This window comes from Lithobates pipiens, unplaced genomic scaffold (genome assembly GCF_037356315.1).
Source record: "Lithobates pipiens isolate NorthernLeopardFrog02 unplaced genomic scaffold, aLitPip1_a1.2 Scaffold_30, whole genome shotgun sequence".
In the NCBI taxonomy this organism is placed as follows: Eukaryota; Metazoa; Chordata; class Amphibia; order Anura; family Ranidae; genus Lithobates; species Lithobates pipiens.
The window spans coordinates 65,933,643-65,956,017 of NW_027507791.1; the positions used below are offsets into that span (position 1 = coordinate 65,933,643).

A 22,375-nucleotide genomic window follows, 5' to 3' on the forward strand; every position below is an offset into this window, starting at 1 on the left:
CCCATAAAGAAAAAAGGTCCCCAGCAAGTTATACAAGAATTGAAAGGTGGCAAATCTGCTCTTGGCAGATAAGATACTTTTTGTCCCAACGTCTGCTTACACTCCAGCAAAGTGTAGGCAGAGCACCTTTCTAGTACATAAAGAAAATGACGCTTTCCCACAGTAATATAGGGCTTAAATCAGTATTAAACCCAAAAGTAAACATTTATTATATTGCAGCTTATCATTTTTTTTTAGTTGGCAATGGCTGAATTTGTTTTCTTGTTTAGGCTTTCTTTCCACCTGGAGATCCTGCCAGTATGTCTGTTATTCAAAAGAACAAACTCTCCTACATTTCTAGCAGCTACAGTAATGAGACAAACCATTTAACACTGACAGGGATGTTTAAAATGATCAGCTTTTATTGATTTATGAACATTTTTTATCCCATAAAGGAAACTGCTCATAAAGTATTAGCTGGAGTTTGGCTACAATTTGTTAGTGTGTTTAAATCTGCTAGTACATCCTAACATGCCCCTCCCCCCAGACTGACAAAGCTACTGTGCAAAGCTGTCTCTGTTGCTCCTACATACAGAGTGGAGGTACTCTAATATAGGGAGGCGTGTTAAGCTGAGGATAGAAAATAGTTAAAAAAAAAAAAAAAGCCTTGGATACGCATGATCGTTTGACGTTTGAAAAGTACATGGGCTCGTTTGGATTCTCAAAATGCAAAGTTTTTTTTCTTTTACTTTTTCTCTATTCTTTTATTTAATTCGATCTTTAATGTTTCATTTTGAATGCACACTAGCAATTCAATTTTAATATTTTTCATGTCAACCTGTTAATATTCATGGACATATTATTAAGTATATTTAGTACTAGAGATATATATATATATATATATATTTATATATTTATATATATATTTTTTCCTCATGGTCATAGATAGGTTTGGTTCCCTAAATTCCTTTGCTGGATGACGGGGACTTATGTAACCTCTTATGACACATCACTATACAATTGGCCCAGTGAGACCTCTACTGGTGTCCAAGTGCAGCTGTCATCCTTGAAGATCAAATTATATAATAAGTTGCTTATCTGTACATTACCCCATTTACCTGTATCCTTCTATCCTTCTAGCTATTTAGGTATACCAGAATACGTATATGAGATGTACACCAAGGGATATATTGATTTACAGGTTTCACTTCAATATATCAAGAAATCCCTTAGTGTACATCTTATATACATATCCTGGTATACGTGTATAGCCAGAACTGATGCAAGTAAATGGGGTAATGTACAGATAAGCAACTTACTATATGATTAGATTTTCAAGGATGACAGCCACACTTGGGACTGAAATGCTCCAGGAAAGTTATTTTCATGCTGAGATAATCAAAATGACCACAGCTGATCACAGTTGAAAGACACATGGCTTTGTGTGCCATTAAGAAGGTGATTATTTTTTTCTGATATGTTGGTGTTCTGTCTTTCACTTGAATGTTATAGTCAATACAGCTGGATAAAACAAAAACTCTGCATTTCAGGCTGCTAGGCAACAAAATGTAATTATTTTAACCACTTGTTGACCAGCTGCCGCAGTTATACTGCAGAAGGGCACCTCTATTGCGTGAATCGCAATAACAGATACAGTGCATGGCGCCCGGAGCCCACTCACGATCGCTCCACAGACAGCCAGAACGGGGATCTGTAAGTGTAAACAAAGCCAATCCCCGTTCTGTCAATGGAGTACAGTGTGATTGTCTGTTCCTAGTTATTAGAAACAGCGATCTCTCTGTATTCCCAGTCAGTCCCCTCCCCCACAAAACACCTCCTTAGGACACACTTAACCTCTTGATCACCCCCTAGTGTTAACACCTTTCCTGCCAGAGTCATTTATACAGTAATCAGTGCATTTTTATAGGGCTGATAACTGCATATATGTGACTGGTCCCAAAAAAGTGTCAAAAGTGTCCGATCTGTCTGCCACAATGTTGCAGTCACGCTAAAAGATGCTGATCACCGCCATTTCTAGTAAAAAAAATAAAATAAAATAATGCCATAAATATATCCCTTATTTTGTAGACACTATAACTTTTGCGCAACCCAATCAATATTATTGCGATTTTTTTTTTTACTAAAAATATGTAGAAGAATACATACTGGCCTAAAATGATGAAGAAATTATTTTTTTTTACATTTTGGGGGGGGGGGGAATATTATAGAAAACAAATATAGTTTTTTTTTTTTTTTTTCAAAATTGTCGGTCTTTTTTGTATATAGCGCAAAAAATAAAAAAACGCATAGGTGACCAAATACAACTAAAAGAAATCTCTATTTGTTTGAAAAATAGAACATCAATTTTGTTTGGGTACAACGTCGCACGGCCACGGAATTGTCAGTTAAAGTAACACAGTGCCGTATCGCAAAAAATAAATAAAAAAATGGCCTGGTCATTAAAAGAGAAGGTTTTTTTTCCCACATCATACTTACCTAGGTAGACGCAGCATCGGTCCGATGTTGCATCTGCCCCGCTGAGAACAGAGTGATCGAACATTGCCAATGGCTCGGGTCTCACAATTACCCGAGCAGAAGATAGTAGCTGCTGCCTGTCAGTCTGCAGCCCTCTGCTCTGACCCCCCCCCCCCCCCCACAGTGTGAAGGAATGTAATGTACATACTGATAATCAGAAAATGTCTATTTGCTTATGTGTATACATGTTTCTATGCAACTCCTTACTTATTTTGTATAAGGATTTGACGGTGAGTACAAAAAATCCTATTTTCTCTTATATTCGCCGACTGACACAGCTTCTCTCTTTAGACTATTGGGACGTCCCCAAGCAGTGCCGAAACGAGGGGTGAGAAAACAGCATAAAAAAACTACATCCACCATGGCATGTGGGAGCTAGTACAAAAAAAAACACAAAAAAAACAAAAACAAAAACAAAAACTACAGTGTGTGGAATAACCACCACAAAAAAACAGGGTGCTCCTCAACAGAGAAGCACTACCCTCAAACCGTACATAAAAACTGCAGCAAAGAATGCAACAGTGCATTAACTTAAAGGTACTGCATTTTTACCCCAAAGACACAGGAAAAAAGGAAAAAAATGCATATGCAATTGCAACTATACAGCCGCCTGCGAAACTTTTTCGGCCAAAACAGGCATCACCCGATGCACTGACATCTACCTTGTAGAACTTGGTAAAAGTGTGGACAGACAACCAGATCGCCGCTTTACACACTTAAGTGACAGACGCTTGGTGTCGGGAGGCCCAAGGAGTTCCGACTGCCCTTGTGGAGTGGGTCGTGACCGGAAAGGCTTAGGACACAGAGATGGTAACACAATGTCCTCATTGATGTGAAACGCCGAGACTACCTTCAGCAGAAAAGACGGTTGCGGACGCAACACCACACCACCTTATCCTTGTCGATAACGAGATAGGGCGACTTGCAGGACAAGGCCACCATTTCCGAAACCCTCCTGGCCGATGTGATGGCCACTAGAAAGACCACTTTCTGGGAAAGAGACACAGGGGAAACTCTCTGATACTTTCAAATGGCGGATTTTGAAGCGCCGATAATGCCAGGTTCAGATCCCACAGGGGTAACGGTGGACGCACCGGAGGGATTACATGTCGCATCCCTTGAGCAAAAGTTCCCACTAGAGAGTGAGATGCCAGAGAAAAAGGACAGCCAAAGCTGATATTTGTCCATTATTGGTGCTTAACGCCAATTCCTGGTCCACCCCTTGCTGAAGAAACAGCAGGATCCTGGATATAGAAAAGGAGCGCGGACGCTATCCTTTCTCCTCACACATGGAGATGTAGGCCTTCCAGGTACGAAGACATATCTTCCGAGAAGAAGATTTCCGTGCTCAACATAGTTGGGATCACCGAGTCCAACAGACCCCGGTTCCTCAACACCTGGCTCTCAATAGCCATGCTGTTAAAGCCAGCGATGGTAAAGCAGGGTGGGGAATTGGACCTCGAGACAGAAGGTCCTCTCACAACGGCAGTCGCCAGGGAGTATCTGCCACCAGGCGCACTAGGTCTGCGTACCAAGGACGCTGAGGCCAATCTGGGGCAAGCAGTATTACTGGGATCCCCTCGGCTTCCACTCTGCAAAACAGACGTGGTTACAGTTTCAGTGGAGGAAAGGCGTAGATCAGCTGGTACAGATCCCACGGAGCCACCAGCACGTCTGACACGTCTGCCCACGGATCTCGTCCTGGACACGAATCTCTGCACCTTCCGATTGAGACGGGAGGCCAGAAGATCCACGTCTGGTGTGCTCCACCGCAGGCACAGTAGCCTGAACACCTCCAGATGCCACGCCCATTCTCCTAGGTCCAGCATCTCACGACTTAGATAGTCCACCTGCCAGTTCTCCACACCTGGGATGTAAACGGCCAACAGGGCCGGTACATGTCGCTCTGCCCACCGAAGTATGTGAGCGACCTCCCGTGCGGCGGCCAAGCTTCTTGTTCCTCCTTGGTGATTGACGTATGCCACAGCAGAGGCATTGTCTGACTGGATCCTGATCGGACACCCTTGTAGTCTCATTGACCATGTGGAGAGGCATAGCCTGATCGCTCTCAGTTCGAGCAGACTGATCTGCAACTTGGATTCCTCCTTGGACCAGAGGCCCTAAGTCGACTGAACTACCATCACACTATCCATTTCAGAGGTAGGAACAACTTCCCGCACTGAAGCACCGGGGACCTCAGCCACTAGATCAGGGAACCCCTGACTAAGTGGCTCATCTGTATCTGTCGATCCAGGGACATTGGAGATTTGTCCCACTTTGTCAAGATCTCCTTCTGCAGGACTCTGGTGTGGAACTGGGCATATGGTACTGCCTCGAAGGAGGCCACCATGAATCCCAGGACTTGCATGCAGAAGCGCAGTGACGACCACTTGTGGTTCATCAGCAGTTTTACCGCGGCTCTGAGAGTCTGCAGCTTGTCTGAAGGGAGAAACACTCTCGCTTCCCTGGAATCCAGCAGCAAGCCTAGGTACTCCAAATGCTGACTCGGTACTATCACCTACTTTTTTAGGTCCAACAGCCACCCAAATTCTTGCAGGGTCTGCATGGTGATCGCCACATCCTCTTCTAACTCTGAGGCGGAAGAAGCTCTCAGGAGGAGATAGTCTCAGTAACCCACAATTGCGATCCCACGTTGCCGTAGCAATGCCAACACAGGAGCCAATACTTACCAGTCCTGAAGAGCTGGGAGACATTCCATTAAAAGACCCACTGTCTGATCAGTACAGGGTGGCTGCTGGCCTTGGCACACTGTGACGCAGACATCTGTAGCCCGGTCATATGTGCGCCTCGGAGCATAAAAGCTCACCGACCACCTCTGGAGCTGAGGTACGTGGCCAGCCTAGCTCATAGCTGCGACCTGCACACGCTTGCTGGTCGGGCTGGGGAGACTACAAGGATAAGAGTATCCAGCCTGTTGATAGCAGATCACAGGGTCTTTCATCTTGCGCAAAAAGCAAAGCTTCTGCAGAAAAACCACGGATCGGTGGGCCCGCAGGGTTCCTAGGTCCTTCCCCTTCACTAGGCAAAATAAAACTGAGGCTGCAGTAGCATGCTGAGGGGTTGTTACCTAAGGGACCGCCCCTTGGGCGGAACTAGAAAGTTCTAGTATTATTATCACATGTTAACATGTAATGCCTAGTGCTCTTCTGAAAGTGACATAACAACCCAATGGTCTAAAGAGAGAAGCTGTGTCAGTCGGTGAATATAAGAGAAATACTGTTTCTGGGTATAGAGGAGCACATAACCTCATAACATTATGCAGTGCTTGGGTCAATCAGCTAATTGATAAGCCCAAGCATTGTCACATGACATAGGGAATAAGATCACTGCTCTTTCTAGGCTCTCTGACAGCAGATGCTTTGGTAGCAGCTGCGAAAAGTGATGTAGGATCATTAGAGAAGAGAGTATAAGGTGGCCTTTACACAGACACTACCACATTAAGCTAGCCACACACATTACTATTTGAGTGTACATTTTTTTTCTTTTCTCTCCTTCTGTCAGCATGTTTCTTACCATCACATAAAGTACACAGTATGAATCAGATCCTCATAAACCCTACCTCTCTCAGTAAATGTTGTACTGTACAGCAGATTACTACTACCACCAATTTTAAGACAGTTATACATTCACATTTTTTTAATGAATACATAACTGGAGCTCAACTTATAAAATAGTGCTCCTGGCCCCTCCTACCTGTCAAGTGCCCCCACAGCAAGCAGCTTCCTATGGGGCACAGCTCCCTGTGTTCATTCAGACATGGAGCTGTGGCCTGGCCCTGCCCCCTTTTTCTCATGATTGGCTGAATAACTGACTGACAGCAGCGGGAGCCTATGGCACCACTGCTGTGTCTCAGCCAATCAGGAGGGAGAGTCTCGGGTGGCTGAGACACTCGTGGACATCGCTGGACAGAGAGAGACCTCAGGTAAGTGTTAGGGGGCTGCAGCACACAGAAGGCTTTTTATCTTAATGCATTCAATGCAGTAGGACAAAAAACCTTCTGCCTTTACAACTCATTTAAGCTTAAAAGCTACATTTAATGTTTGTCTGGAGATTACCTTTAAGCCCTGGCTGCCAATGCTGTGGCTTCAAAATTGCGCTATTTCAGCGCAATTTCAAAGCTGCAGATCAGTGTGATGTGAGCCTCCAATTTCATTACGTCTAAGTCACAATGAAATCAGAAAAAAGTAGCTCAAGAACCTTTTTCAAAAGTAGCTGTGACAGGAGTTGTGGCAATTTCAACGGTTCCATTGCTGGCAATGGAGGGCGACTTGTAATGCGATTTCGAACCGCCAAATCACATGACAAATTGCATTGGTTAACGGGGGCTAGTCCTAGTACTAGTACAGTCCTAGTACTGTAAGTCTGATGGAAAACTTCAATGAGTCAGCACAGAAGCTGGAGGAAGACAGGCTCACAGGGTCATGGCACATGACTTTATTATGGCAATTTGTTGGAATGTGGGTGTCCTGGCATGCGATACTCCTTTCAACCCTATTTAAAACTAGTGAAGTTCCAGAACACATCCAAAAGAGTTACAGGTAGACAAACTATCGAACCAGTTTCTAAATAATTTTCCTACAAGAATGGCCAACAATAATTAAGATCATTGCTATACACATAATTTATGCCAACAATTGTATCTTACCTTTTGCTTGGGCTCACAGAGTTGGGTGTTGTACAGACCATACAATAGATAGAGAGCTCCCACACGTATCTGAAATGTGTATGGGGGCAGGAAATAGGGGCATACCACCGATAATGCTTCTTTGCTGAATCTGTTGCTTTCAAGATTCCTCATCCCACCACTGCAATGAAAAAGACATAAAAATAATTTTCTGTGCTTTTTTAATTCAGTTGCCCCCTACTCACACACTTTTGTGTTATACTAGAAGAATTTTTTACTTCACAACTGATCAGAAAATAAAAAAATGAAACAACTTGGGACTTATATCTGAACTCTAACTTTCTTTTCACTAGAACTGAATAGAATGATCAGCCCCAGCATAAATAATAAATATGTACCATGTTGCTCTGATGTCCACAGATCCTCTGATATTCTGGGTTTAATTGAGGCTTTGCACCATGTGACATTCTGTATAGCCTGGATGTAGACTGAGGGCCTTACAGCCACTTCCTGCTGCATCTCTAGCCTAGAACACATCCCTCTGTAGTCTTTTAAAGCGGGAGTCCGCCGGGAGTCCGCATTTTTTTTTTTTTTAAAGCCAGCAGCTACAAATACTGCAGCTGCTGACTTTTAAAATAGTGACACTTACCCGCCCAGCGCGCCCGCGATGTCGGCACCCAAAGCCGATCTCTCGATCGTCTCTCGGGTGCTGCCGCCGCCATCTTGGGTATGGGAATCAGAAAGTGGAGCCTTTCGGCTTAATTTCCCAGTTCCCTACTGCGCATGCGCGAGTCGCGCTGCGCAATGAGGATGGACCCAGCTGTCTCTGGGATCCGTGTGTTTCCCAGCAGGCAGCGGGGGACTTTCGGAAAGGGGCGTAATCTACGCCCCTTTCCGCAGAGAGCTATCCAGGAAGTGGGTGCAGATACCTGTACTGTACAGGTACCTGCACCCCCCTCCCCCCTGAAAGGTGCCAATTGTGGCGCCGGAGGGGGGGAGGATTCCAATGAGCGGAAGGTCCACTTTAGGGTGGACCTCCGCTTTAAACTCTGCAAATGATGTAACTTCCTTCACAGTTCTGATGGTGGGTGGTATGGAATACATCCTAATTAGCATTCAGTCCCGTCCAGTCACACCTACAGGAGGAGCCCAAACCTCCCAAGTCCCACCTGACAGATCACACCCTCCCAGAGCCTGAACCCTCCCTGAATCTAAAGAGGCTCAAAACATGATGGGACATGTAGTATCAGGACTGGTAAAGGAAGGAAATAGGAAGTCAGAACTTTGAAATTCAGCCAGGAGGAGTGACATAGACACAGGAACCAGCTGTATACAGCTAAAGTAGGCAAGATACAGATAAAATGACAGTGGGGTTGTGATTCATTTACATGTATCTGTTTTGGGGAGGAAAAGCTGGAGTTCTGCTTTAAGTCCTGCATCCCATTTTACCAACCATCCTTTCCAAATGCATTTACAACTGTAGAAAACAACAACAACCACGTTGCAAAAGGGGTGGTGGGGGGGTTGAAAGTCAGGACTATCCCACCCATAATGCTTATTTTTGGCCTGTACTGGTAGGCTCCTGATAAGGCCTCTGTGGTTGTCTCAGGAATACATACAAAACATTTTTTGCACAGGGCTAGTACAATATCTTTTTTTCTTCCCCTACAGTGGTTTTAATCTTAAAGCGGGGTTCCACCCTAAAGTGGAACCTCCGCTGATCGGAACCCCCCCCCCCCCTCCGGTGTCACAATTGGCACCTTTCAGGGGGGAGGGGGGTGGAGATACCTGTCAAAGACAGGTATTTACACCCACTTCCGGGCATAGACTCCCATGGGAGTCTACGCCATTTCCTGTCCTGCCGCGCTGTCTGCTGGGACACACACGGGTCCCAGTGACAGTGCGGAGAATTCCTATTGCGCTGCGCGACTCGCGCATGCGCAGTAGGGAACCGGGAAATGAAGCCGATTCGCTTCACTTCCTGATTCCCTCACCTAGAATGGTGACGGCAGCAGCCGAGAGCCGAGCGATCGATCGGCATCGCTGGAACCCGGGACAGGTGAGTGTCCATTTATTAAAAGTCAGCAGCTGTAGTATTTATAGCTGCTGGCTTTTAATATTTTTTTTTTTGGTGGAATCCCTCTTTAACCACTTGCCCACCAGCCGCCGCAGTTATACTGTGGCAGGGTGGCTCTATGGCTCAAATCGCTGTACCAGTAAGGCGCTTTGTGTAATAGATATAGTGGGCGCGTGCACGGCACCGGAGCTGGCCACTCATGAACACTCCACAGAGAGGCAGAACGGGGTATCTGCCAGTGTAAACAAAGCAGAACCCCATTCTGTCAGGGGAGTACAGTGTAATCGTCTGTTCCTAGTCAGGAAAGGCAATCTCTCTGTACTCCCAGTCAGTCCACTCCCCCCCCCCCACCCACAGTTAGAAACACCTCCTTCAGACACACTTAACCCCTTGATCGCCCCCTAGTGTTAACCCCTTCCCTGACAGTCATTTATACAGTAATCCATGCATTTTTTATAGCACTAATCACTGTATAAATGTAATTTGTCCCAAAAACCTGTCCGATGTCGCAGTCCCGCTAAAAATCACTGATCATCGCCATTACTGGTAAAAATAAATAATAAAAATGCCATAAATCTATCCCCTATTTTGTAGTTGCTATAACAAAAAAATTGTAGAATACATATTGGCCTAAACTGATGAAGAAACTTGTTTTTTAAATTTTGTTTTTGGAGATTATAGCAAAACGTAGAAAATATATATTTTTTTTTAAATTTTAACTTTTTTTGCTTATAGTGCAAAAAATAAAAACCGCAGAGGTGATCAAATACCACCAAAAGAAAGCTCTATTGTGGGAAAAAAGGGGGAAATCAATTTTGTTTGAGTACAAAGTTGCACTACCGTGCAATTGTCAGTTAAAGCGATGCAGTGCTGTATCGCAAAAAATGGCCTGGTCATTAGGGGGAAAATCCTTCCGGGCTGAAGTAGTTAATCAGCAGACTAAGCACTACATGCAATGCCCACTATTAAAAGGGTATGAAACCCAAAAAGGAAAAATTATTATATTGCAAGTTAGCAATTTTTCCATAGGGTGGCTGCATTAATTTTCTTTTTCCTTTATTTTCACTTGGTGATCTAGCCAATTGGGAATCATTTAAACTTGTGGGTAGGTGCGCTTTTAGCTGTAAAGGTAGCCATACAGGAGTTTGCACGTGCCATGGTGCTTTGTATCGCTTCGTGGCAAAATGATCCCTGCAGTATCATTTGACAGGCAGTACCGCTCAGCAAATGCAACATATTAAAGTGAAATAGGCGGTGAGGAGTTGACATAACATCTTCTCACCACCTGTGAAACACGCTCTGAAATGTCATCCACCACAGATTGTTCTTCAGAGGGCTAACACAACTTCATTCAAGGCAAACGTTTCTTTTTTTGTTTTTTTTAAATGATGTGCATATCCCAGGAGGCACAGCCAGCACTGTGCACAGGGGAAGGGGGGGGGGGGGGGGGAGGGAGGTTGCACGTTTTTCATTAAAAAAAAAAAAAAAAAAAAAGGTAGACAAGAAAAAAAAAAGCCAGCGTAGTGGTGTAGTGGTTAGCACTCTCGCCTAGCAGTAAGAAGGGTCGCTGGTTCATATCCCAACCATGACACTACCTGCCTGGAGTTTGCATGTTCTCCCTGTGCCTGCGTGGGTTTCCTCTGGGTACTCCGGTTTCCTCCCACATTTCAAAAAGACATGCAGGTAGGTTAATTGTCTTCTGTCCAAAATTGGCCCTAGTATATGAATGGGGACCTTGGATTGTGGGCTCCTTGAGGGTAGGGACAGACATGAGTGTGCAATGTACAGGGATAGGGACAATTGTAGACACTCACTCAGGTTGAACTGGATGGACTGGTGTCTTTATTCAACCTTACTAACTAAGAAACTATTAATGTACCAAATGTACGGAAGGGGCGGCTTGGAGGTAAGTTTACTCACAGGGTGAAGATTTGCTTTAAAACCAAACAAATAAAAGCTGTCCACTCTAAGCACCTCCTGTCAGTTTTATATTGTTTGTCCCAACCCCAGCAACTGTAACGTTAACTGGAAAGCATGATCTGTATGTAAATGTGGAAAAAATATAAATATAAAGCAAAGCATGAGAAATATACAAATTTAGAACACTATCATAAGCGGTATTAACCCCATATAGGAATACAATAGTTGCACAGAGAGAATTATAGGGACTTCCACTGAGGTCAGCAATGGCAGACACTAAATTTACAGTTGCAAGATGCCCATGAGTGGGAACCCTTTAAGAAGAGAACTAGCCGAGCTATAAGTAACTATTACAATATGGAAAGTATTTAGCTGTGGACAGACAGATTCGGTCTTCTGAAGGTCGTTATAATGGGGGTTAACAGGTAGAGAGGTTTTGTATCCCTTTCCTGTCTAATAGAAAAGGAGATCATAACTGCCATTTCTAGAAACATTTGAAAGTCATTTCACATCATCAGGAAGAACAACAATCCATCAGGCAGTTGACAAAACCAATCACTATTGTACGACCACATGATAAGCTTCCCCTTCCTCCTCTTATGTAGAAAACCTGTTGCTTGGCTTCGCTGTGTCAGGATGTTTATGTACCCGTGGCTGAGTGGTTAGATCACACCTCTACATCTTACCACCCGCTGGAACCCAATGAGATCTTTAATAGGTTCATAGTCATCTTATATAATGCTAACATGGTGTGTACACACACACACACACACACACACACACACACACCTAATATAACTCAGAATGAATAATTTTACCTCAAGCCCTCCAACAAAAGATGAAATGTGGTGAATACTTACAAGAATATGGTGTGAAACTTCAGTTCTTTCCATATTGACAAGAATACCTCATATCGCACGCTGTCTGTGGCCTGGAAGCGGCTAAGAATGGTCTCACAATCTTCTTTCAGGCCAAAGAAATTCATCTTTAAGAAGTACAGTCTCTGTTTTTCAGAAGAAAGAAAAGTAGTTGTCTATGACATGAAAAAGTGATTTCAACAACAGGTTAATACAATGCAGTTTGCCTTTAATTGGACTTAATTTCTTAATAAAGCCAAGAGTATAAAAACAAGACTAAAGCCTCGTACACATTTTCAGCAGGGAGTTGTGTGATCACAGACTGTTGGCCTAAAAACGGACCGTTAGTACGCTCCATCAGACAATTGTTGGCCAACTTTTCGCCAATAAATGTTGGGTGGCAGGCTAGTAAATTTTCGGCGGACAATGGTCTGTTGTCAGATTTTCCTATCGTGTGTACACAAGTCCGTTACACAAGTCCAAATACGCATTCTCGGAATCAATGGTCACCACACACATTAACAGAAGGTGCCCAAAGGGTGGCACTCAAGAGCTGAAATTCCTTGTAGTACATCCCTACATTCGTGTTTGTTGGCCGACAATTGTGTGCCATTTGTATGCAAGACCGTTACACAAGTCCAAAGTACAAATACGCATGCTCGGAATCAATGATCACCACACACGACATTAACAGAAGGTGCCCAAATGGTGGTGCTCAAGAGCTGAAATTCCTTGTAGTACATCCCTACATTTGTGTTTGTTGGCCGACAATTGTGTGCCATTTGTATGCAAGACCGTTACACAAGTCCAAAGTACAAATACGCATGCTCGGAATCAATGATCACCACACACGACATTAACAGAAGGTGCCCAAATGGTGGTGCTCAAGAGCTGAAATTCCTTGTAGTACATCCCTACATTCGTGTTTGTTGGCCGACAATTGTGTGCCATTTGTATGCAAGACAACCAGCCCGCATATATGTGAACCGGCTCCATTGAAAGCTGATTTGGTTCATATCTTTGATGTTATGTGAAACTGATGCGGTTCAAAACACATCTGATTTGCATGTAAGTGAACCGAGCTTCAAAGAGATCACAGTACTTGACAATACTTCCATTTTCCCATACAATGACAATACCGTCACCTACTTACAGAAATTGAAATGCTTGCTCAGAAATATAAAGTTATATAAATCAGAATTTATACTGTATCTCTTATGTTTCTAGTTTATTATTATTATTATTATACACGATTTATATAGCGCCAACAGTTTATGCAGCGCTTTACAATGTGTAGGGGGGACAACACAATTACAGTACAATAAAAAAGGTACAGGAGGGCCCCGTTCGTAGAACTTACATTCTAAAGGGAGGGGGTGGTGGTACAAAAGGTAATAGCTGCAGAGAATGATTTGATGGGGGGTGTTTACATTTACATTTCTTGTGCACCTAGCCCCCTGATTCTGCCTCCCACCCTGTGGCTGACCATTGTAAAGATCCATCCTACTTATCAAGTCTAAAGTGGAGTTTGAGTTTCGGCTGGTTCAGCATGGACTGGCCGAGATTCTAACCGTGTACATGCAGGCTGGTTGTACAGAAGTTGATGGAGTTTTTCATGTGATTATTGCCAGAGGCGATAGCTGCTAGCAATAGTAACCATGTGTTCTCACGGTCAGGATGGCTCCCCCCACCAGGAAAACACAATAGCTTCACAATAGACACTGACTGTGTAGATGTGGGAATCTAGCAATTTTCGTTCCTGCAATCCATGGTTGTGGGAAAGAAAATCGCTCCATCAATGGCCAGCTTAATCAGTCTGCCGCCTCTCAGCCTGCGATCTGCCATTATAAAAATCCATCATGGTTTTACAATGTTTAATCAGACTGCTGCCTTCCGCCCCACACTCATCTTCCTGCTATTGAGTACAGGTCGCCTCGTGACCTGTCAGAATACTACATTGATAAGAGGAGACTGCATGAATGCTTTCCTTCTGCCTGCAGCAGACTGAAGGCATCATTTTCCAAGGACTCCCCTCTGAGTCAAATGAAGTTTAGGGTTTGCTATTCAATGATAAAAGGGTACAGTTTTGTTTTATACAATTATACTGTTGCCATATATTGTCACATATCAGGTTGTCATTCCTGCAGGTGTGTAAAAATGCTGACAATCCCAATAAGCGTATATTGAATTGAATTGCGCAAAAGTTATAGCGTCTACGAACTATGGGATATTTTTATTTTCTTTACTAGTAATGGCGATGATCAGCGACTTATAGCGGGACTGCGATATTGCGGCAGACATTGAAACTTTTTGGGGACCAGTGGCACTGGCTGGGAAAGGGTTACCATCAGGAGCAATCAAAGGGTTAATGGTGTGCTTAACCAGTGTTTTACTAGACTGTGGGGAAGGTGCTTTTACTAAGGGAAGACATTGATCCTTGTCCCTGCTTGTCAGGAACACAGGATCCATCCCATCCCTACAGACAGAACAGCAATCTGCATTGAGCATCGTTCTGCCTCTCTGTTCGATCATCAGTAGGTACCGATGGACATAGAGTCTGCGGTACTCACCGTGTGTGATCACAGCGGGAGCGAGCCACCGGTAGTGCGCATGTGCGCCCCATATTCGTGTCATGTGATATGGCGCACAGGTGCCACCGTGTAGCAGTAAAACTGTTATTGGGGGACCAGAAGTACTTAAAGTACACATCTAGTCAAATCCAACTCTACATAGTGTCCCCGTCCCACCAATAATGGACAACCATGGCTGCTGGAGGAGAAGTTCTGGGACCCCTGTGGGTTTAGGGCGGAGGTGATGTCAGCTTGGGGGTGGGTATCTCCTCCAGCTCTGTGGTTTTCTATCATCTCCAGGATGTGAGTTATAACATTTTTAATAACCTGCCCACCTAGATGGCGCTCCCCTTTCTAACTGGTTCACACACAGGAGCGGTGGGGGAAAGGCATGAGATTCTTTGCAGTTTGACTTACACCATTTCATTTTGTAGTGACGCAAATTGTACCGCTAAGTATCGGTATCGGGAACATTTTCACCAGTACTTGTGAAAATACTGGGTATCAGCTGTGCTTCCCTCATTACCGATCCTTCCTGCCTCCAAGTGTTCAGTACTTTTTAACCACTTACGGACCACCCAACGTCACAATACGTTGCTACTTTGACGTTAAATACTGTTGGAATGGCAGCGAATAGCTGCCATAACAGTTTTTTTTCCATCTGCGGGCGTCCGCTTTAAGATAAAAGTGGTCTCTGTGGTGGATTCGCTGCAAGATCACTTATCGGCGATGGGAGAGGTGCCCTCACTCCCGCCACATTCCGCTGGGCAGGAGGTCGACTGAAGGAATGATAGCCCCCACCAGATCTATGCCATTGGATGACGACAGCGATGTCAAATGTCACTTTCACAAGAACAGCCTTAAAAAAAAAAAAAATCATGTTTGGAGGTTCTAAGTAATTTTCTAGCAAAAAAAAAAAACTGAATAGGGGATAGATTTAAACCATTTTTATTATTCATTCTTTTTTTACTAGTAAATGGCAGTGATCAGTGATTTTTAGAGGGACTGCGACATCACAGCAGACAGATCAGACACTTTTTTGGGACCAGTGACATTTATACAGCAATCGGTGCTATAAAAATGCACGGATTTCTGTATAATTGACACTGGCAGGGAGGGGGTTAACAAGGGGTGATCAAGGGGTTAAATAGTGTTCCCTGCGAGGTGTTTCTAACTGTGGGGGGAGTGTACTGACAGGAGGAGGAGAGAGATGGCTGTTCCCAATCACTAGGAACAGACAATCTCTCTCTACTTCCCTGACAGAACAGGGATCTGTTTGTTTACATTGACAGCCCCCCCCATTCTGGCTCTCTGAGGAGCGATCGTGGGTGGCCGGTGGACATCATGGCTGCTGGCCACATGCATCAGCTCCTCCGCCGTGTAGTGGGTGCGCCTGCTATAGCTGCTAAAGGGACCAACATACAGCTACGGCGATTGGCGGGAATGAGCCGACCTGCTGCAGTATAATGATGGCGGCCGGTCAGCAAGCGGTTATAGAGGTCCTGTCATGATTTTTTTCTATTACAAGTGATCAAAAAAAAATTTTTTTTTAAAAGGGACAGTGTAAAAATAAAAAGTAAAATAAATAAGAAAAAAATTTAAAATGTTTTAAAGCACCCAACCCCACCGTTCTCACACACAGAAGCGAACGCGTATGTAAGTCGCACACATGAGGCTACGCCGCGATCGCTAGAGTGAGAGCAATGATGAAAGGAAAAGACCTCCTCGTTAAAGTGGTGTTGCCACCAAAAAAAAAATAGCTTAAAGACATGTTGGGTATCCATTTACTCGGTGTAACATTATGTTTCACAATATAGAAACAAATTGGAATAATGTTAATGATTTCTTATTTTTTAACTACTTCCCGCCTGGCCTATAGCAGATTGACAGCCAGGAAGTGGTTCTGTCATTCTGACTGGGCGTAATATGACATCCAGCAAGATAATATGCCGGCGTGCGCACGCAGGGCCGCACAGCGCGGTGATCGCTAGGGTGGTGTGTCAGTCTGATGCGCCGCATCTCTGATCGTGATAAGAAGCCTCTGTCAGAGGCTTCTTACCACGTGATCAGCTGTGACCAATTGGGGGGGGGGGGGGGTCTGTGCTTGTAATCAGCACAGCCCCATCAGATGTGCCAATCAGTGCCCAGTAGAGCTGCACAATTAATCGTCAAGAATCGTTATCGCAATCTTGCCTAAAGTGTTTCACAATTCTTCCTATGCAAAGAATTCTCTCTGCTCTTCTGAAGCCACAGCCCTCAAAAGAAAGGAAGGGAAAAACTGGGCAGTCTGCCAAGAATCAAAACATTCTTTATCAGTTGCACTTAAGTATAAACATTATAACAATTTGTCAATGGATAGACTTTGTGTGCAAGTGAAAAAAGTTTAACCACTTAAACACGCACACAAGACGCTGTTAAACGCGTGTTCAGAGGCTGTTGGGACACTTTTTTAAACTGCCCCTGAACCCATTCAATGTTATCCTCTGTGTCCATGTACACAGTCTAGTTTTTTGCCGTTTTTAGGCAGTTGCGTTTAACCTCGTTTTTCCAGAAGCAAAAAAAAAAAATGGGTTCAGACTCAAAAGTTTCCACGTTTCAGATGCAAAACGCCGCTACCGCGTTTTGCTGCATTTTCGTTTATAAGCGTTTTTAAAGGTGACCTATTTTTTTGACATAAAAAATCTCAAAAATGATTGCAAATGATGAAAAACCATAAAAAATTTTTTAAACAACTGCAATTGCAAGTGGACAATCCACAACTTGTGGCAAGTGACATGGCAGGTGGCAAGTGGACAATCCACAACTTGTGGCAAGTGACATGGCAGGTGGCAAGTGGACAATCCACAACTTGTGGCAAGTGACATGGCAGGTGGCAAGTGGACAATCCACAACTTGTGGCAAGTGACATGGCAGGTGGCAAGTGATGTGGCAAGTGGACAATCCACAACTTGCAGCAAGTGACATGGCAAGTGGACAATCCACAACTTGTGGCAAGTGATGTGGCAGGCGAACTGGCAAGGGACATGGCAAGTGGACAACCCACAACTTGTGGCAAGTGACCTGGCAGGTGACGTGGCAAGTGATGTGGCAGGCGAACTGGCAAGGGACATGGCAAGTGGACAATCCACAACTTGTGGCAAGTGACGTGGCAAGTGGACAATCCACAACTTGTGGCAGGTGATGTGGCAAGTGACGTGGCAAGTGGACAATCCAAATCTTGTGGCAAGTGGACAATCCACAACTTGTGGCAGGTGACGTGGCAAGTGACATGGCAGGTGACATGGCAAGTGGACAATCCACAACTTGTGGCAGGTGCCGTGGCAAGTGACATGCTAAATACAAGTACACTGCTACTCACTCTACTCAATTGCTGAAATAATTAATAATACTGTTTTTTGAGCTTGGCGAGGGTCTATGATGTTAGCTTAACTAAACACTTCTAGAGGCAAACGTGGTAAAACGCCTGCTAAATCGCAGTAAACATCGTGGCAAAAGGGGCGTTTCTAAACGCCGGTTTCAGCTTTTAAAAACATGTGTCTGGCAGAGTTTGCATCTGCATCTCGTGTGCATGAAGCCTAAACCTTTTTCTGACATTTGTTGGTTTCAAGTTAAAATAATGTTTTTTGCTAGAAAATTACTTAGAACCCCCAAACATTCTATATATCTTTTTAGTAGACACCCTAGAGAATCGCAATCTTTTTATTCTAAGCAAAAAAATTGCGATTCTCATTTTAACCAGAATCGTGCAGCTATAGTGCCCAGCAATGCCCCAATAATAAAGTCTGCCAGTGCCCAGCAGTAACACCTGTCAGTACCTCATCAGTGCTGCCCATCAGTACCACCTGTCAGTGCCAATCAGTACCGCCTGCCAGTGCCCATAAGTGCTGCATATCAGTGCCCATCAATTCTACATATCAGTGCCAACTCATCGGTGCCCGTCAGCGAAGGGGAAAACAAAATGTTATGACAGAAACTAAGAAAAACTTTTTCCTTTTCAAAAATGTTTTTTTTTTTTAGTTTGTTTAGCAAAAATAAAAACCCCAGAGGTGATCAAATGCCACCAAAAGAAATCTCTATTTGTGGGAAGAAAACTATAAAAATGTAGTTTGGGTACAGTGTTGTATGACCGCGCAATTCTCATTCAAAGTGTGACAGCGCTGAAAATTGTCCTGGGTAGGAAGGGGCAAAAGTGCATGGCATGAAGGTGGTTACATTTAAAAAAAAAGTTTTTTTTTTCTTCCAATAAATTTGCGTTTGTAAGACCGCTGCACAAATACGGTGTGACATAAAGTATTGCAACGACCGCCGTTTTATTCTCTAGGGTGTCCTGTTTGGGAGTTCTAAGTTTTTTTTTTTTAACAATTTTTAATCACTCTAGCAAAAAAATAAATGTAACTTGTAAACACCAAGTGTAAAAAATAGGCTGCTCCTCGAGTGGTTAGTGTGTGTGTGTGTGTGTGTGGGGGGGGGGGGGGGTACTGACATTCACCCCTCTAAGGCTGGCTGTACCCCTCCCCTCCCCCTACACCATCCTCAGCGCAGGAACACAGCATTTTTATATATTTTTTACATGTAAATTGTCTGTATAAATGTAGCCTCCAGCTATACAGGCTGCCCCAGTGTAGCAGAGCAGGGTGGGTGTCTCCAGAGTGACCCCTTTTCCTGAGGAGGTGACTACAGAACCTGTGAATAGGATTTGTAGCTGAGTTGTCACACACAGCCCGCTCAGTACAGTGAATGTCTCTCTGACACACAACACTATCAGTCTCACTATTCGGGCTCCATTTACAACACACACAACTCCCGCCCCATTCTCTCTTCCCACACTGCGCCGCCATACTTACACATACGGCGCTGCGTGGCCCCCGGCCCAAGACGTCAACACGCTCTCGCTAGCGCGCACGCTCAATAGAAAACTCCCGTGCTCGCTCCCGCGGGATCACCGCTTTCACCTGCAAGTTGCCGAGCTGCGCCCCCTCGCGGCCAGCTGCAGTTCTGTTCTGGCTGATGTGTGAAACGGAAGCAATGCTCCAGGGTAGTGTCCTAGCAGTGAGCTCAGTGTGCTCCCACTTCTATGGGGAACATTGCTGACAGTGCAGAGGAATAATCAGACTCCTGGCTACTAAAAGTGTCCTAAATCATGAGTGGTTGGGCTGTCAGGTGTGTAGAGCTCCCTGCACATAGCACTGGGGTTGGAAAACTTGTCTGATCACTGTTTTTTCTCTTGGCACATTACTATTATACAATGTGCTGCCATTAGGTGCAACATGGTACCGCACATCTGTGCGTTTTGTGCCACGTTTTTCACAAGACACCTTAGGGCAGGGATATGCAATTAGTGGACCTCCAGCTGTTGCAAAACTACAAGTCCCATCATGCCTCTGCCTCTGGGTGTCATGCTTGTGGCTGTCAGATTCTTGCTATGCCTCATGGGACTTGTAGTTCTGCAACAGCTGGAGGTCCGCTAATTGCATATCTCTGCCTTAGGGCAACCTAGTCACATGAACAGACCGTCCTATGTGTGACGAACACGCCAAAAGAACACCCTACACCGCATCAGGCCGTGATCTTCACACGCGCTGTGGCACGTCTGCGTTTCAGGCATCATCAGTGGTGGCCGCTCCATTAGGGCTGCCCCAATAATCCATGCACCCAGCCCTTAACCACTTCCCAACCAGGCCAATTCTGACATTTCTCTCCGACATGTAAAAATCTTTTTTTGCTAGAAAATTACATAGAACCCCCAAACATATATATATATATATATCTATATATATATATATCTATATATATATATATAACAGGCAAGGCTTGCAAGATAACTGAAATACATCACAGGTGATAGCATGTGCTGCTCAGTGATTGCAGTATTCTAGTCTGCATCTCCCCAAGGGAATACATAAAACCTGGCCTGTTAGTGTGTCCTGAGGACAGGGTTGATGACCACTGCTATACACGATTGTTGGATTGAATGCATTTCACACATGTACAGTAAGGAATTGGGTTAATAGCAGTGGGTTCCCAATCACCAGATTGTGGGGTTATAGATTTGCGCCGCTTGCTTCTTTTTTCTTGCCAATTAATTAAAGTGGTTGTAAACCCTTACAAACCACTTTGACCTACAGGTAAGCCTAGATTAACCACTTTCAGACCGGACCATTTTGCTGGTAAATGACCAGAGGTCTTTTTACACTTTGGCACTGCGCTGCTTTAACTGGTAATTGCGCGGTCATGCAATGTTGTACCCAAACAAAATTTGCGTCCTTTTCTTCCCACAAATAGAGCTTTCTTTTGATGGTATTTGATTGCCTCTGCGATTTTTATTTTTTGCGATATAAACGTAAAAAGACTGCAAATTTTGAAAAAAATGATATTTTCTACTTTTTGTTATTAGAAAAATCCAATAAACTCAATTTTAGTCATACATTTAGGCCAAAATGTATTCAGCCACATGTCTTTGGTAAAAAAAAAAGTCAATAATTGTATATTTATTGGTTTGCGCAAAAGTTGTCACATCTACAAACTAAGGTACGTTTTCTGGAATTTACGCAGCTTTTAGTTTACGACTGCCTATCTAATTTCTTGAGGTGCTAAAATGGCAGGGCAGTACAAAACCCCCCCAAATGACCCCATTTTGGAAAGTAGACCCCCTAAGGAAATTGATAAGTGGCATGTTGAGCCCATTGAATATTTTATTTTTTTGCCTCAAGCGATTGAATAATGACAAAAAAAAAATTTTTTTTTTTTTTTTACACAAAGTTGTCACTAAATGATATATTGCTCACACATGCTATGGGCGTTGGTGAAATGACACCCCAAAATAAATTCTGCTGCTTCTCCTGAGTACGGGGATACCACATATGTGGGACTTTTTGGGAGCCTAGCCGCGTACGGGGCCCCGAAAACCAAGCACCGCCTTCAGGCTTTCTAAGGGCGTAAATTTTTGAGTTCACTTCTCACTACCTATTACAGTTTTGAAGGCCATAAAATGCCAAGATGGCACAAAACCCCCACAAATGACCCCATTTTACAAAGTAGACACCCCAAGCTATTTGCTGAGAGGCATGTTGAGTTCATGGAATATTTTATATTTTGCCACAAGTTGCGGGAAAATTACAAACTTTTTTTTTTTTTTTTTTTTCACAAAGTTGTCACTAAATGATATATTGCTCATGCATGCCATGGGCATATGTGAAATGACACCCCAAAATAAATTCTGCTGCTTCTCCTGAGTACGGGGATACCACATATGTGGGACTTTTTGGGAGCCTAGCCGCGTACGGGGCCTCGAAAACCAAGCACCGCCTTCAGGCTTTCTAAGGGCGTACATTTTTGAGTTCACTTCTCACTACCTATTACAGTTTAGAAGGCCATAAAATGCCAAGATGGCACAAAACCCCCACAAATGACCCCATTTTAGAAAGTAGACACCCCAAGCTATTTGCTGAGAGGCATGTTGAGTCCATGGAATATTTTATATTTTGCCACAAGTTGCGGGAAAATTACAAACTTTTTTTTTTTTTTTTTTTTTTCACAAAGTTGGCACTAAATGATATATTGCTCACGCATGCCATGGGCATATGTGAAATGACACCCCAAAATAAATTCTGCTGCTTCTCCTGAGTACGGGGATACCACATATGTGGGACTTTTTGGGAGCCTAGCCGCGTACGGGGCCCCGAAAACCAAGCACCGCCTTCAGGCTTTCTAAGGGCGTTACAGTTTTGAAGGCCATAAAATGCCAAGATGGCACAAACCCCCCCCAAATGACCCCATTTTGGAAAGTAGACAC

General features: G+C 44.0%; 1 protein-coding gene across 1 annotated transcript in view; it reads right to left on the bottom strand.

The window, feature by feature from the left end:
* The window catches only part of SNAPC1 (small nuclear RNA activating complex polypeptide 1), a 66,357-nt gene extending 46,838 nt beyond the window's left edge, over positions 1-19,519 (bottom strand). Inside the window, exons 1-3 of the mRNA XM_077464373.1 lie at positions 19,428-19,519; positions 12,017-12,159; positions 7,181-7,340 (exon numbers count right to left, since the gene is read on the bottom strand). Coding sequence (XP_077320499.1) covers positions 7,181-7,340; positions 12,017-12,141 — 285 coding nt within the window. The 5' untranslated portion in view covers positions 12,142-12,159; positions 19,428-19,519. The remainder of the gene's footprint in view (positions 1-7,180; positions 7,341-12,016; positions 12,160-19,427) is intronic.
* Positions 19,520-22,375: the final 2,856 nt, after the last annotated feature.